This window comes from Carettochelys insculpta, chromosome 3, assembly GCF_033958435.1.
Source record: "Carettochelys insculpta isolate YL-2023 chromosome 3, ASM3395843v1, whole genome shotgun sequence".
NCBI classification, from domain to species: domain Eukaryota; kingdom Metazoa; phylum Chordata; order Testudines; family Carettochelyidae; genus Carettochelys; species Carettochelys insculpta.
In genome coordinates this window covers 53,170,870-53,185,902 of record NC_134139.1, presented here as the reverse complement: position 1 = coordinate 53,185,902, position 15,033 = coordinate 53,170,870, and the positions used below count along the sequence as shown (strand labels likewise).

Here is a 15,033-nt window from a genome sequence, read left to right as displayed (position 1 = left end):
GGATACAAGAAGCAGATGAGGCAGGTGGACCACAATGTAAGAAGGATATAAATAAATCCTTCATTGATAGGCTTCAAGAAGCCCAAGTCCAGTCCCCTGTGATGAGACAGGAGCAAGTGCTCCTAGCCCATCCCAGACAGCTGTCCATTCAAATCCACAAATCATGTGTGGCCCACTGGGGCTCCATCTGCAGCCTGCCCTCCCTTATTGCACCTGTGCACTGAAGCCCCATGCTTACCTGCTCCTCCCTTCCCTCCCAGCACTTTTGGAGCATGAAAATAGCCTGACCCATTCCCCTTCTCTCTCAGAGTCTGAACAGCATTCATGCTCTGGGAGGGATAGGGAGGAGCAGGAATGGAGCAGAGCTCAGATTTGCAATGCTCAAAGTGCTGTGGGAGGGGAGCAGGCAGGGGGTCCATAGGCCACAGCTGATGCCACATGTAGCTCGTGGCCCACAAGTTGCCTACCCCAATCTAATCTATTCTTGAAAAGCTCTAGTGATGAGCATTCCACAATCTCCCTTGGAAGTGTGTTTTTAGAGCTTAACTACCCTTATAGTTGAACTTTTCCTTACCCTAAATAGCCCTTGCAGCAAATTCAGCCCCTTACTACTACTACTATGACTGTCCTGAGGGTATGGAGAACAATTGGTTACAGTCTCTTTATAACAGCCTTCAATATATCTGAAGACTTGGCAGGCCCTTTTTTCATTCCCTGGTTCTCAGACTAGTCTTTTTAATATAAACACCTTTCTTCCTAGGTCAGGTTTCTAAACCTTTTATCACCTTGGTTGCTTTCCTTTGCATTCTCTCCATTTTGTCTACTGGGTCCCTAAACTTTGGCACCCAGAAGTGGGCACAAAGCTCCAACTGAGGCATCAGTGCTGTGCAGAAGAAGCTAATATTGTCCTGTCTTGCCTATGACACCTTGACTAATGAACCCTAGAATATTGGCTTCTTTCTGCTGCACCAGTGCTTCCAATTCAGTTTGATCTACTCTAACCCCACAGAGGCCTTCCAGCAATTCTACCACTAAGCCAATGCAAACAGCAAAGGGTTAGAACATTTGATATTTTTTCCCTGCCTTGCTACATGTGGCACTTCACACTTGTCTGGCTGAACTTCATTTGGTTGATTTCAGACCATTTTCCAATTTGTCAAGGGCATTCACAAGGCTTGTACCCCAGCTCCATGGTTGGTGTCTAACTTTTGTATAAGCGTGTTCTCCCCTCCATTGTATAGTAACAAACCAGTGTAAGACTGGAACCTCAGAAATCTGCATGCGTTTAAAATTAATGGGTGCTGATACATAAATCGGACACCCCATCTGAAGTCTTGTTAGAACACTGGGCTCTCTAACCATGTGAACTGCAGACAAATATTGATTTTGATTTTGATTTTGGTCTCCCCCTCCCCCGCCAGAGGGAAAGACCTCAACTACACCCAGCTTGCTAGGAGAATGCCTCACATTTGCTAACCCCACTTCTTCTCATAGTACCTGTGTTTTCCTTCGCCATATACTCAGCCCTGCTTAGTCAGCTGCAAAGACAGCACCAACTGCTTCTGTGTTTAAAAACTTCTGCATACGGACATGGATTTCAACACTTTATCCTTCCACAAGCCCCCTGGATAGAAAGTCACACAACCTTAAAACAAAAGATTAACTGTCTCTTTTTGTTAATGAAATTTTTATCAGGGAGTCGTTCTAAGCACATCAGGCCAGAGAGGCATGGATCCCATTAAGAGAAGTCGGTGAGCCTTGGAATAAATCAAAAGAGGACAAAGGATGGAGAATGAAAACAGTAAATGAGTAAGTGACACAAACAACTGGAGGAAATCATAAAAACAGGAACATCAGGGAAAAATGCACAGCACAGTGTTTTGCTGTACCGTGTGCAGAGGACTGCCCAGCTTTCTGCCGGCTTCTCTGCTTCCTTCCTTCCATATGTTACTTTATGCATGGGCTCCTGTTTTTATGGGGTTTGGGTCTGTAGCTTTTATGTAAACATGAGTGATTCATATCAATTCTGATATCTAATTTATTTCCTGCCCTCTGCTTCAAGGGAAGCATGAGCTTCTTTCCTTCTGGCCAAGGCTAGGCAGGGAAAAGTAGTAATGGGTGGGGCAAGGAACTGCACCAGTTGTGAAATGTATTATATTCTGCCTCCAGTAGCTTGGGCCTCCAAACACCATTCTGCTTAGAACGTATTAGCTACCTCCATGGCAGGCAACCCCCTCTATACACACCGAGCCTTTTTGATGTCCAGGTTCCTCTGTGCACCCAGAGCTCTTACACCAAGGCCTCACTTGCAGAAACAGGGCCATAGCTACTCCTCCTGGTCCCTCATCACTCTGGTATGAGTAACAAACCACCGGCTTCAGCCTGGAGCTGGGGCGGTCTGGCTGACATTACTTACAGGAGCTCATGACACTTACAGAGCCTGGAATCTTCTCCTCCTACGCCAGGGATTTAAATTCCACTTACCTGCTCTTTCAAGGGGCTAAATTAATCGGTCCTATCTTAAGCTCTTGTAGCTAAGGTGACATAAATGCCTCCTTCCACCAGCCTGGTGGCTATAGGCTACCTTGGCCAGGCTGAACCCTGCTCCCTCCAGGCAGAGTGCCCCATTCCCTCTGTCTGTCTGTCTGTCTGTGTGTGTGTGTCTCTCTCTCCCCCCCCACACCGCCCCGGGTCCAGATCCTGCCGCTTTGCGGGGTGGGGGGGGGGGTGATTGTCACACGCTGCTGCCGGTGGCGCTGTACTGTCCCCGGGGGGTGGTGAGCTACACGGCTACTCCGCCCCACACAGCCCCCTTCTTAGCGGCCCGCCGGCGCAGAGGGGGCGGAGGCTCTGGCAGCCCCCGGCCGGCTTTGCGCAGCGCCGGGCACCGCGCTGGCCCGGGAAGCCGCCGCTCAGCTCCCAAGCGCCGGAAAGTTGCCGGCCCCAGCGGCTCCAGCGGACGGCTCGGAGCCCGCCCCGCCCCGCCCCGCAGCGGAGCCTTGCCTGGGAGCAGAGACCGCGGAGCCTCCCGGGCCGGCAGCGGCCGCTGAGCCGGTGCGCGGCGGCGGCGGCCGGGGGAAGGGGCCGAGCCAGCCTCTCCCTCCCGCCCCGCCTGGGCGCAGCCCCGCGCCGCGCCGCCGGCTACCAGCCCCTCTCCCCGCGCCCTGGCGGAGCCATGCGGCGGCCGCCTCGCCGGCTGGCTCTGTCTCTCCTGGGCGTCCTGTGGATCGCGGCTCTGCTGCTCTTCTTCGGGGCCAGGAGGCGGCCGGAGCTGGCGGGACCCGAAGGGCAGACGCCAAAGGTACGGAGCCGCCGCCCCTCTTCGGGGCCGGGATGCGGCGGGGCGCAGCCCCATACGGAGAAGGAGCCAGAGCCGGAGCCCTGGGCCGGCTGCGCCCCCTGCCCCGGGCCAGCCCTGAGGGGACTGCGGGGGGCAACTTCTTCGCGAGAGTTTCCCAGCCCCGTCCTCCCCTTGGAGCAAGCGAGCAGGGCAGCGGGGACACACACCCCCTAGCGCGCCGTCCTGGCCCCCGCTCCGCCGCCGCCCCCGGCTCCCCCTGCCGAGGGCTCAGAGCGTGGCTCGGCTCGGGACGGGAGGAGACCAGCGCGCCGGCGTTCTGGGACTCGCCCGGAGTTTTGCCTGAGCAGAACCCGGCCTGAGGGTTCGGTCGCTGGGGCCAGCGGAGCTCAGGACACTGTTAGGCTAGGCTGGGCTGGGCTGGGCTGGGTGGGAGCCAGAAAGCGCCTCCCAGCCTGCTCCCTCCCCAGCGGGCTGCGGCTGTATGACCTGCACGCCGCAAGGGTCTCATCTGCTTCCTGGCTTGCTCCCCTCCTCTCCCCCACTCAGGTTAGTGGCACCGACTGGCGCCTCCGAGAGTTTAACCTGGGCGATTGGGCCCGATCCTCGTCTTATTTACCCCAACTAGCCCAGCGTCTCTGTAACTTCCTGGCCCTCAATGGAGTTACTCCGGATTTACACCAGTGTGAGTCGGATCAGGATCAAGCCTGGAGTAAAGATAGACTTGCTTCAATTCTTGGGATACCTTATGGGACCTTCATAGCACCTTGTGTGGATGTCTGATATTGCTGTTCTCAGTCTTGTAGCCCTTACCTGTTCCCTTGACCTCGGGGTTTAAAGTATTCTCCCCAGAATACCCAACTTCGGCTCTGTGACCTTTTTGGCTAATCAAGCTTCTCAAATTCACGCATCAGTTTTGTTCTCTGTGCTGTGTCATCTCTCACTCCCATGCAACTTGGTTTTATATGCTGATTGTCGCTGAGTTCCAAGCAGGGCCGTGCGATGGCCAAATAGTTTTATTATGCTCGTTTTCTGCTTACACAGTCTGTGCCAAAAGTTTTCATATTTACATTTCATATTCTTTCATATTTATGTTTTTCATATATGTTCATATTTCATATATTTATATTCCCTTTCCCTGAGCTCAGACTCAAGTTTCATATTTGCCTATTAGAGGTATATAAACTTTTCTCTCTTTTTTTGGCTTGCGGTAAGCATACTACTTTATTTTAAATTTCAAACAGCAATTGAGCAGAATGGTCTGGATAGCTCTATTCTTGGTGTATGACTGAATTGGTGGGGAAATGATGTACTGGGCATAGTAATGAGTACAGCTTGTAATGGTCCTCCTCACTCCTGGATCTCCACTCCTTAGTGTGCAGTTGTGATTTGGAGACCTAAGAGACATTTCAGCATGTGTTCAAAAAACCACCTCTATTCAGGCAAGCCTAATGGACTTAAACACATGCCTCAGGTTAAGTAAGTGCTGACGAACTGCTGAATCAGGGCCAAGTCTCCTAGCTGGGTATTAGAGCAGAGCTTTGTCCTCTGTGGATCAGGCAGCAGGGAGGACATGGAGCACGGACGGAAAGTAGTTTATGCTGTCAGTTTTTATTGCATTTTATATACGAGTGATTAATCCTTGCAGTACTCCGAGGTAGGCCCAACTATGCCCATTTTAAAGCTAGAGAAGCCCACAGAGAGAATTTAATGCCCTTGTCCAACGCAGTGAGTCAGTGACAGAGCTGTATGTGCCAGACTGGTTTTAATCGCTACACTTATGGTAGTTCAACCACAACAAAAAAAAGGCAGACTCCTAATACAACTATAAATATTTTCATGAAATTGTTTGTCCCAGTGAAAAGAGTTTGTACATGAACATTCCCTTGTCGTGTTTTGAGCCAAGATCAGCATTGTACAGTTCAGGAAACTGCAACCTGCAACTTACTATAAATGGAAACTGACCAGTGTAGGTGCCTGGTCCAAATTGCGTGAAACACAAAAAGTAAACAGGCAGCATAAACTAGGAAATGTTTCAAAATCCTTTGTTTTAATAACCTGTGTTGATACTAACATTAGCAAAGATACAACTGTTTGAAATACATGGGACCAGATTCTAATTTTATTTACATTACTGCAAGTCTGGAGTGACTTGGTGGAAATCAGAGGGTTTAGCAACTGATCAAAACCTAATAAATTTAAGGGGAGCCTTAAAGGGCTATAGATCAGGCATTCATTCTAGATTTACACCAGGGAGAGTGAGATTGGCATCTGGCCCATGAATTTTATATGAACTGTATTTTAACCTATTCTTCAAAAATGATTATGTACTTTAAATCCAAAAAACTGTTATGAAAAATTCTTAAAATGGTAAAAATACACTGGTTTTCATGTGGCAAAAGTCACTGGTTTTTCGTACAAAAAATGACGGAATGGATTTTTCAGGCTTTCCATAATCTCTCCCATCTAGGATGGAAGAATGAATTTGTGTAATTTCAGGCCCAGATTATTTTTGTGGGGAAAGGTAATAAGTCACTGGAAACAGAGGTTTAGAATGAAAGTGCTCTCTTAACCATAACTATCCCTTTGGGTGAATAGGCTTGTTTTGAAAATGCACTCTTCAAAACTGCAAAATAAAACCTCACTTGTTGGACATGATGTACTGTATTCTCCTTCAAATGAACCTTTTTACTTAACAACACTTGCAGGAGAATTGATTCTTCATTTTACAGCCTCCTTTGAGGATCCCCCCAAACACAAGTAGATTTAGTTCTCGCCTACTCTTTGGACCACTAACCTTGTTAGTGGCCTGATCCTGTTCATATGGAAGTCAAGGATAATTCACTCCATAGATACAGGATCAGGCCCAAAATTTCTAAGGTGCACCTGCCAAGTTGCCATAACTCCAGAAATCTGACAGCTGAAATTGCCTCTCCTTCATTTCTTCTGAATTTTCCATCAAAACAGTTGCATCCTCCTGAGATTCATGCAGTATGGCTTCGTTTTTTAGTACATTACATTTTTGGCTTTGAAAACTACTTTTGAGTAATACAAAATTATGAGCTAGTTGTGGAAAAAAGGGACACATCACGTCGTTTAACCCCTGCTAAGGGTTCCAAATCTGATTTCGTATGCATGCATTAAAACCAGTGAAGAAGCAACGAAGGGAGCACCCAGGCCAGTTCAGTTCTCTGGCCATGAGGTTATGGACTTTGGATATTGGATAGCAACTAATCCATTAGCAAGCAATACTCTTGCAGTGATACAGATAGGAACCTCTTCCTCTACAACTTCTTAGAGGTAACTTACACTTTAATGGCAGAAGCATCAGATCTAAAGTAATGAGCTAATCTGATCTAATAGAGGAATGCAGTATCTGCATTTATCAACCTCTGTGGCAAAGCATTTCTGATCTAGACTGGTGCCCGCCACATGAGTGCTGAGCCGAAGGAATCTAACTTGAGTCTCCTACGTAGGGGTCCAGGACATTCTCCTATTGGCTAGGCCTGCTGTGCCCATTGGCTGAATGAATAGGAGTACATTTGCTTGTACCTGGTTTTGCCTCTGCTTTCTCCTGACCTTTAATGCCCTGTGCCGCACTCTCTGAATCAACATCTGTGCTGCTGCTGGGACCAGACGGCTCAGCATGTGTAAACAGACACATACGTGCTTGCTGTGCTTGAGCTAGTGCGCTAGCAATAACAGCGTAGCCAGCGAAACATGGATGGCCGCTCACCTGAGTACAAACCTATGAAGACCCTATGTATGTGCTCGGGTGGCTAGTCTGAGCCTTTTCTACACCTGGCTGCACTAGCTCAGGCAGAGCTAGCCATTCTGTCTGGCTCCACGAGGGGAAGCATGCTCCCAGCTGCCATGGAGACATAGCTGTTACTTTATTGATCCTCTATTGCCCACTTTTCTGCTAATCACTTTTCTTCCTTCCTATCTCAGAGCATCGCTGGCTAGCAATGCTTCCCTCTCATTTTTTCCATCTGTGTGCGGAAAAAAATGTATGTGCCCTGAGGCGTGTGGATGTGCACCACCAGAAGAAACAAAGGTTAATGGCTGCAGGCGCTCTGCTAATCAGCTAGGTGGCACCTGGATCTCTTCTGGGGGGGCCACCCCAGTGCTCCTTTTACAGGGAACACAGCTGGCTAGTGGCTGCATGAAGCCAGCCTGATATCACACTCAGGAGCTCCTGGGGGGCATTTTTCTGTCCCAGGAAGGCCAGCAGATCTTCACTCCGGTAGGGGATTTCTTGCTGAGGCATTTAAGCACCATCTCATAATAACAATGGGGCATGGACTTGACCCACTTCACCATGTAGGGGATCTCTCTCCTTGCTGGTTGTGGATTAAAATCCCCAGTTCATCTGCTGCCATCCATGCTGTTTGTACCCCCACCACTTACTTTTGCCAAGGACATTTCAAGCCCTATTTGCATGGCTAGGGAAAACATTCTTGTGCTTCTTTTCTGTTCAACGTGGAGTCCTGTCAGCCTGTGAAGAAAGGCGGGTGCAGCTAGGCCACTGGAATGGTGTGATTGTCTTCTAGTGTCTGCTGTCTAGCAGGACCCTAATCAGGTGAGACAGTTAGCAGGCAAGGGATTAGGAAAATTAATCCTGTGTGCTGGGCGGTGTGCAAGGGAGCAACGGTAGCAGTTCCGTGTTTCTCATCAGCTGAGGTTCAATGATTATATTCTGTACTTACAGAGCTTTTTCATTTCAGGATCTCCAAGCGCTTCAAGCATTAATCAGTGCCAGCCAATCCCTCGGCCCCCTCCTCGCCCCTTTCTGCTTTCCAGAGGAGCAAACTGGGGCCTTGTTTTTCAAAAATGCTAAGCAAGCCCAGCGCCAGGTGACCCATGGAACAGAGGGAGTGGTTGAGCACCTTTAAAAAGCCGATCATCCATGTCAGGGGATGAACTTGGAGCTGAATCCCAGAATCCTGAATCTCTGCCACTGTTCCAACTGCTAGTGTTCACTGCCTCCATTTATATTATACTGTTTGCCTTTCATTTAAAAAAACCCCTTACAAATTAATAAATTAATTATAAAAATTTCTATTATGCATTAATTACAAAATTCCCTGATTGGTTTGGGGAAAAATATATGCAGTGGGCCCTGCTTAGTGGCAGCCCACTAGCAAACCAAATTCCCAGTGCTTGTGGTGGTGTTGTTGGCAGTGGTCAGGTTTCCAGGTTGGTTGGCCTCTCGTTTTCTGGGGCAGGCAGGGCTTGGAAGGGCTTTAAATGGGCACGGAGCCCCCGGTTGTTCCCACTGGTGTATGGGTGAAACCTAGGTGGATTGTGGAGGAGAGCAGGGCTATTGTGAGCGGGGCCACACTGTGCAGGAAAGAGACAGCTGGCATCCCAGAAGATTTCACCAACTATCAAAAATAACAAGGCCTTGTTAATTTCAGGGTAAGAAAAATGGAACTAAAATCCCCCTGGAGAAACAAATGCTATTTTCAAGTTTCCAAGGACGCGCTGCAAACACTGGAGGGTGTAAAAAAAAAAAAAATGAAACTACAAAATATATGACATGACATGTCCTGTCACTATTATTGCAGATACAGTATGCTCAACAAAAGAGTGTGGTTAATGTTAAAATGCAGTGGTGAGGGCTGATCCTATGAAGCCATTGAAGCATCCTAAAAGCTCCTGAGGACCCCGAGCTCCTCCTGGAAGCAACTGGGGAGTGCTGTCCACCTTCCCTCCGCTTGTGTGAAAGTTCCTGTGCTGTTGCTTTGTACCCTGTAAGGCTGACCCATAGTCAGAAGGGCAATGGCCAGTTTTGCATTGGGGAGCTGAATATCTCATTGCATTCTTTCTGCATCAACACCTGCTAGAGAGATGCTGCGTCCAGAGCTCAGCGGGTGATCTTCCTCTCTGTCTAACTTTGTCAGGTTGTATAGTACCAGCCTGTTGGAGGTGTTTAACGTAGATTAAATCAACAACGTACACTGCCAAAATTAAGATCTTAATTAACTGAACTGCCTGTTCCAACATGAACACAAGCCTGCTGATTTAACATCAGAGGACCTGATTCTGTGCCCATTGAAGCCAAAGAGGGATTTGGCACTGACTTTGCTGGTCGCAGGATGGGCATTATAATGACATTTGTCAACGAATGCCCTCCGTGAATCATCCAGGAGAAAAGGCAGGCTTCTCAGCTTGTCTAGAACACTAACAAACTGGTGATGCGTGAGACAGAGTTGAATCCATTTTGCTCTCCCATATCTGGATTTCAGCTGCATGTCGAACAGTGTTAAACAATCATTTTTTGTGTTTATGTGACTCAGGCAGAGCCCAGGAGCAGACCTGCTGATTAAGAAGTTGATGTTTCCTCAGTCACTTTCCTAACTGTAGCTAGGCTTTGAAAATAGTTTTCCTTGTCTGTCTTGGCCGGGGTTGCTAACAACTGAGTCTTGGTTAAACATGAGCAGGGACACACAGTTTCTTCAGAATTTAGCAGTCCTATTGGTCAGGCAAAACTCTGGTGGCTATAATAATAATAAATCTGTCATGGACAAAGGAAGCGCGGGTTATCTTATCTTTGTTGTTTAATTTAATCTATTGACTGTGCATCAGTGGTCTCTCTGCGATACCTGAAAAACAATAGGCAGTAATTGAAAATCTTGTTAATTTTTGGCTGGTAATTACCATGAATGAATTTACCCCTATCATAGCTTCATGCTGCAGCTCTGAGTGATAGGGGCATAAATATTGATTGAACAAGACGTGTTTGCTTTATGAAATGATGAGTCTCAGGGCATCCAGGAACCTTCCATTATTCGGTGCTTGCAAAAAAAAATTTAGAAAGGGCAAAAAAAAAAGCTGTCTGTTTACTCTGAAGCAGCCCAATAAATTTTGGGTGCAGTTAAAATCTCTTGTTTGACATTTTAGAGGACGGAGGAGAAATTTTTCTTTTCACTGACAAGGTACAGAGATTTTGAGAAGTCTTCAGCCCTGTCAAGAAAATGCAAAGCCATTCACTTTTGTCATATGTTTGCTCAAAGGGGAAGATCCATAAACGAAGCCGATAAGAGAGTTTCTCCTGTCGATCTCTCACAGTGGGGCCACGCCAGAAATTTGACCTAAGGTATGTTGACTCCAGCTATGTAATTCTCACAGCTGGACTTGCATATCTTAGACTGAGTTTCTTTTCTGGTGTAGACCAGCCCTGACTGAAAAGGCCCAGTGAGTCTCAAACACGGCCTTGCAGAGCTGCTAGTGAAGACTCCACACAGCCTCCTAGCAGCAGCTGTAACTAGTTTGTGTTCCATTAGCCAATTGCTCCTGTGGACACAGGATGCCCAACTCAAGAGTTCTGCCAGGTAGCAGCCTCATGACTCCTGACTTGTTCCCTGTCCTGTACAAACCCAAGGGGCATGCTAAGAAGTGTCCAGGAAACAGGGCAGATCTGCTGTAACTATGTTGGTTCTCTATCCTGAACTCATGGGTTTGACCTCACCTCAGTTTGGACCTTGCCTTCTGCCCTGGACCCTGAAACCTGGCTCAGACTCTGATCCTTACTATTGACCCTGGCCTGCACACCCCTGCTACTCTCAGCCTGAGATTGGACCCTGCTCTGACTCTTGGTCCTGACTGGCGTTGTCAGAGCCCTGATAGAGACACCCTGAAGGTACGTTTCTGATCATTAGGAAGAAGGCAACTGAACTATGTGAAGGCACTTCTATATATTCAGGAGGGTCACATGATTCATGCAATTTTTCTCCCCTGAGTTGTTTTCCCATCTTTATTCCTTCCGGTCTGGGAGAGGGTAAAATTGCTCGCAGCTGTGTGACCTTGTGAGTCAGTCCTGGCAGAATTCCTAAGTTCAGTGGCTGTGAGCTAAAGCAGTACATGGATGGGAGACCTTCATGAAACACCTAGACTGGCAGTGGCCAGTCTGAGGGTCAAATGGGCTGTCAGGAAGGTCAGGTGATCACAATCAGTACTGTGGGGTATAGTGTCTGCTCCATCCTACTCTCTTGGTGCCAATCAGCCAGAACTCTTTGATAGTGGGGTTGCTCTAACCTCTGTCAACTGGTAACTGTCTTTTGAAGTCATATGCCTGTTATAGATTGTCCTGTGACAATATACTTCTGCCTGTCCACCCCGTGCAGGGCTGGAGGGAGAGGAGTTCAGTGGTGGCTCTGCGTCTGCTAAGGACAGCCGCTGCCAGGAGAATCCCCAGTAGTGGATTTGCAAATGGTTTCTACTCCCTTCAGCTACCTAGTGTTGGTTACCACCAGCTTTTTCTCTTCTAAGGCACCCTAAGTGACTGTGGTGGGGAAAGGACCTTGGTCAGGTATTCCTTTAAGCTCTAGCAGAGCCAGAAGAACTCCTATTCTCATCTTCCTGGGGCTTCCACATTCCAGCCGTAGACAGAGCAGCCAGGGCTACTCTTCATCTCCTCTGCTACAGTAGAGGCTAGAGTAGGGATGTTGAGTAGCTGCAGCGTGGACTGGACAGCTGCTGCTAGAAGCACTCCTGGCTTGTCTTGTCACTTGAGCAGCAGAGGAAGCAGTGGGATGTAGCTAGGGAGGCTGAGCACCCCTTCTCAGAGGCATGCAGACACAGCAGCTAAGAAATCGCAGCTCAGGGAGCACATTCAACTCATAATCAAATGCAGATTTTAATTCTTAACACAGTTGGTCCTGGATGTCCCTGATTTAGTGTCACAAGGAACTTGGCGAACACCACTCACTCAGGTGCTGCAGGAAGCGCTGGTGGTAACCTAGCAGGACGCATTGTCCTCTGAGATGCGGTGGTGAGCCTTTTCCTCACCTGAGTATTTGCAGGTGCTGCACTACAGGGTCTCCCGGCGCCTGTGTAACCCTGGTGTCTGGGCAAAACTGTGAGAACTGCATCCAGCTTACCTAACCTTGCCCCTAAAGTTCCATGTGGAAACCGTATTCTCCATGGCTTGGACTAAACTATTGCACAGCCTGGTTGTCTGCAACTAAACAGCTGCTCTCTTCCATATGGAGATCTCACTGATTAGTTTTTTTTCCAAAGACTTTAAAAAGCCACATTTTCAAGTGCTCAGTATCTGCTGCGGCTCCAAGTCTGTCTAAAATACTGGCCATTCAGGAGCTTCCACTGTGATCCTTGGAACCAGGTCACCCTTGGGGCTCTGAAGAACCCAGCCTGTTGAGTGAGCTCTTCTGAAAACCTGGGCACTTACTTTGGTGTCTCAGTGGGAGCTGAGCTCTTTTGGAAAGCTGCCCGCAAATGGTTTGGGGCAGCACCTGTATCTATCTGCATGTCGGGAGAAAGCCTAGTACCCTTTGGGTGCTACACTATATACAATATATTATATAGATGAGGTATATGCTATAATCCAGTGAAGTGGCTTAATGCCTTTCATAAGTGTCTTCTCTGTGGGAATATCTTCTTTCTTGTTTCCATATAAAAGAGCATGAGGGTGATTCCCCATCAACTGACAGTCCTGCTGTCCTCCCCTACAACAGTAAATAAGCTCAGGAATAAGCTCTTTTGTGGAGAACAGAAGATGCGGTCCACTGAATCATTTTAAAAACTCTCTGTGCTTTTTAGTGCTATTTACAGGCACATAGCCAGGTAAATAATACGGATTTTACTTGTGTCTTATACATGTCTGTTTACCTGCATGTTTGCCTGTAAATACTACTAGGTTTTAGCCGTAATGCTTGGAATGGTGTTTTGCCTGACACCACCAAACAAAAACCAGCTTCTCTCCGGTACCCAGTATCCATACCACTGGTTAAAGGACATGGGCCTAAGGTAATCTGAGATCTTGAAACAAGTGCAATTCAACCTTTCTGGTTTACTGTACCCTGTTCAGGAGTCAGATTTGTTTTGCATACACCAAGTTACACCTCCCCTAAAAACTACTTACTCATAAACACATGCAAAAATATCACAGAAGATTACTACTGAGAGCTCACTGACTTTCGTCCACCTTATTAACAAAGCATTCAAGCAATAACTTGTTTCTACTGAACTTTTTAGATTGTACAGTAAACCCTTGATTTAATGGACTAATGGGGGGAAGGGGTGTCCATTAATGCTGCAAGTCTGTTATATCCGAATGATTGGACTGTGTGATGATGCACTGACCTTCCCAGCCCATCACTCACTCCTGTCCTCTTCCCCCACATCTTCCTTCATCCCTCCTGCCCCATTCTTTGCCTCACACTTCTATTTCCCTCTCTCACTTACCAGGAGACAAGCAGTGCGCTGGCCTGGCTCCTCCCACAGGTCTCGGCGCTGTGGCTCCACAGCCCCAGGCTCCAAGCTGTCTGCGCAAAGGCGGAGCGCAGCTGCTGCCCCCAGTCTGTCAGTGTGAAGCAGCCTCTGATGCCGTGGCTGCTGCTCAGCACCATTGCAGGGGGTGGTGGCCAGGTGCTGACATGCTCCACACACATGGGGCTGGAGGAAGAGAGCTCCCACACCCCACCACAGCCACTCCCTCCCCCTCCAGCATTTGCTCCAGCTCTGGTGACTCCACCCACTGCAGTGGCCCTGGTAACTCCAGTGGCTGTTTCAGTCCTGGTGGCCCCAGCTACAGTGGTGGCTCTGGTGCGTCACCGGCGTTTATTGGGGCAGGGCCGGGCAACAAACAGCGCCCATTATTTTCAAAGTTCATTTAATTGGGGTCCATTAAATCGAGGGTTTAGTGTACTGACTTTACTAGTATTTTTTTCATCTAGCCTCTTGTAAAACTAGGCAAATATCTAGCTGAGTTGATGTACCTCCTGGAAGACCTCAGGATATCTCTGGTTGAGAAACACTGGTATATACCACCCAGTTGGTGCATTCTTGTTCTACCCTTCTAAGTCTGAGTAGAGGATGTATACAAAAGTGCTCTCGGTTCAGTGTGGCTGTTCTTTGGTCAGGAGACACATTGTTTACTCAGTATCTAAATAAGGGCATGACAACTTTCCAGCTACAGGCCAGCTGTTTGGAAGTCTGCATGGGCAGCTTCCATGACCGTTGGCAGAAGGCAGTGGCTGTTAACGAGTGTTGAATTTTCACTCCCGAGCGAAGAGCTTTGCTTTCATCTACCACCAAGGCCCACATGCAGCCCCTTGCAGTCAGTTCCTGAGTCAATGAGGGGCTGCGCCCAGCCCGCTGAAGCCCAGGGGAGTTTTAACAGTGACTTCAGTGGCAGTAGAAGCAGCCTCTAGAAGTGGTGCCGCCTCTCAGCTTGATGTCATAATCCCAGTGGCGGATGTGGTGCGTAGCACATGCCTGAACAAGCTCTTTTAAAAACACCGTCCCTGTGAGCATGCACGTTGCTTTTTGTGCAAGCTCTGCAGATGGTATTAAGGTTGGCAGCGCACCCGCCCCTGGAGGATGCCAATTTGGTATTTTTTTTTTTTGTTAGCGTGAATCTCTGCGCTGATGGAAAAGAAAACATTGGGAGGACTAATAAAAATTCACCAGCAACATGCTGCAGCTGTGCAAGAGCAATGTAGTCAGAGCTGTTCCCCTCCACTAGGACAGCCCAGCATTTGGTGCAATAAAACCAATCACCGGGCTGGATTTTGTGGAGAAAGCAAAAACGGGCTCTGCTTAAGGGAGATGCTTTGCATGAAATGGCAATTATGGGTAGGATAAAAATAAAGGGTGCGATGGATTGACTATTAAATGGAGTAGCACAAGCACAAAATATCTGCCATTAACTGTGTGCCTCTTAGAGGCATCCTCCTGCTTAAAGATGGGAAAGGGGTGAAAACCAGATG

General features: G+C 48.1%; 1 protein-coding gene across 1 annotated transcript in view; it reads left to right on the top strand.

Moving 5' to 3' along the window:
* Nucleotides 1-2,856: 2,856 nt before the first annotated feature.
* Nucleotides 2,857-15,033, top strand: part of GALNT14 (polypeptide N-acetylgalactosaminyltransferase 14) — a 200,429-nt gene continuing 188,252 nt past the window's right edge. The window contains exon 1 of the mRNA XM_074989855.1: nucleotides 2,857-3,301. Coding sequence (XP_074845956.1) covers nucleotides 3,176-3,301 — 126 coding nt within the window. The 5' untranslated portion in view covers nucleotides 2,857-3,175. The remainder of the gene's footprint in view (nucleotides 3,302-15,033) is intronic.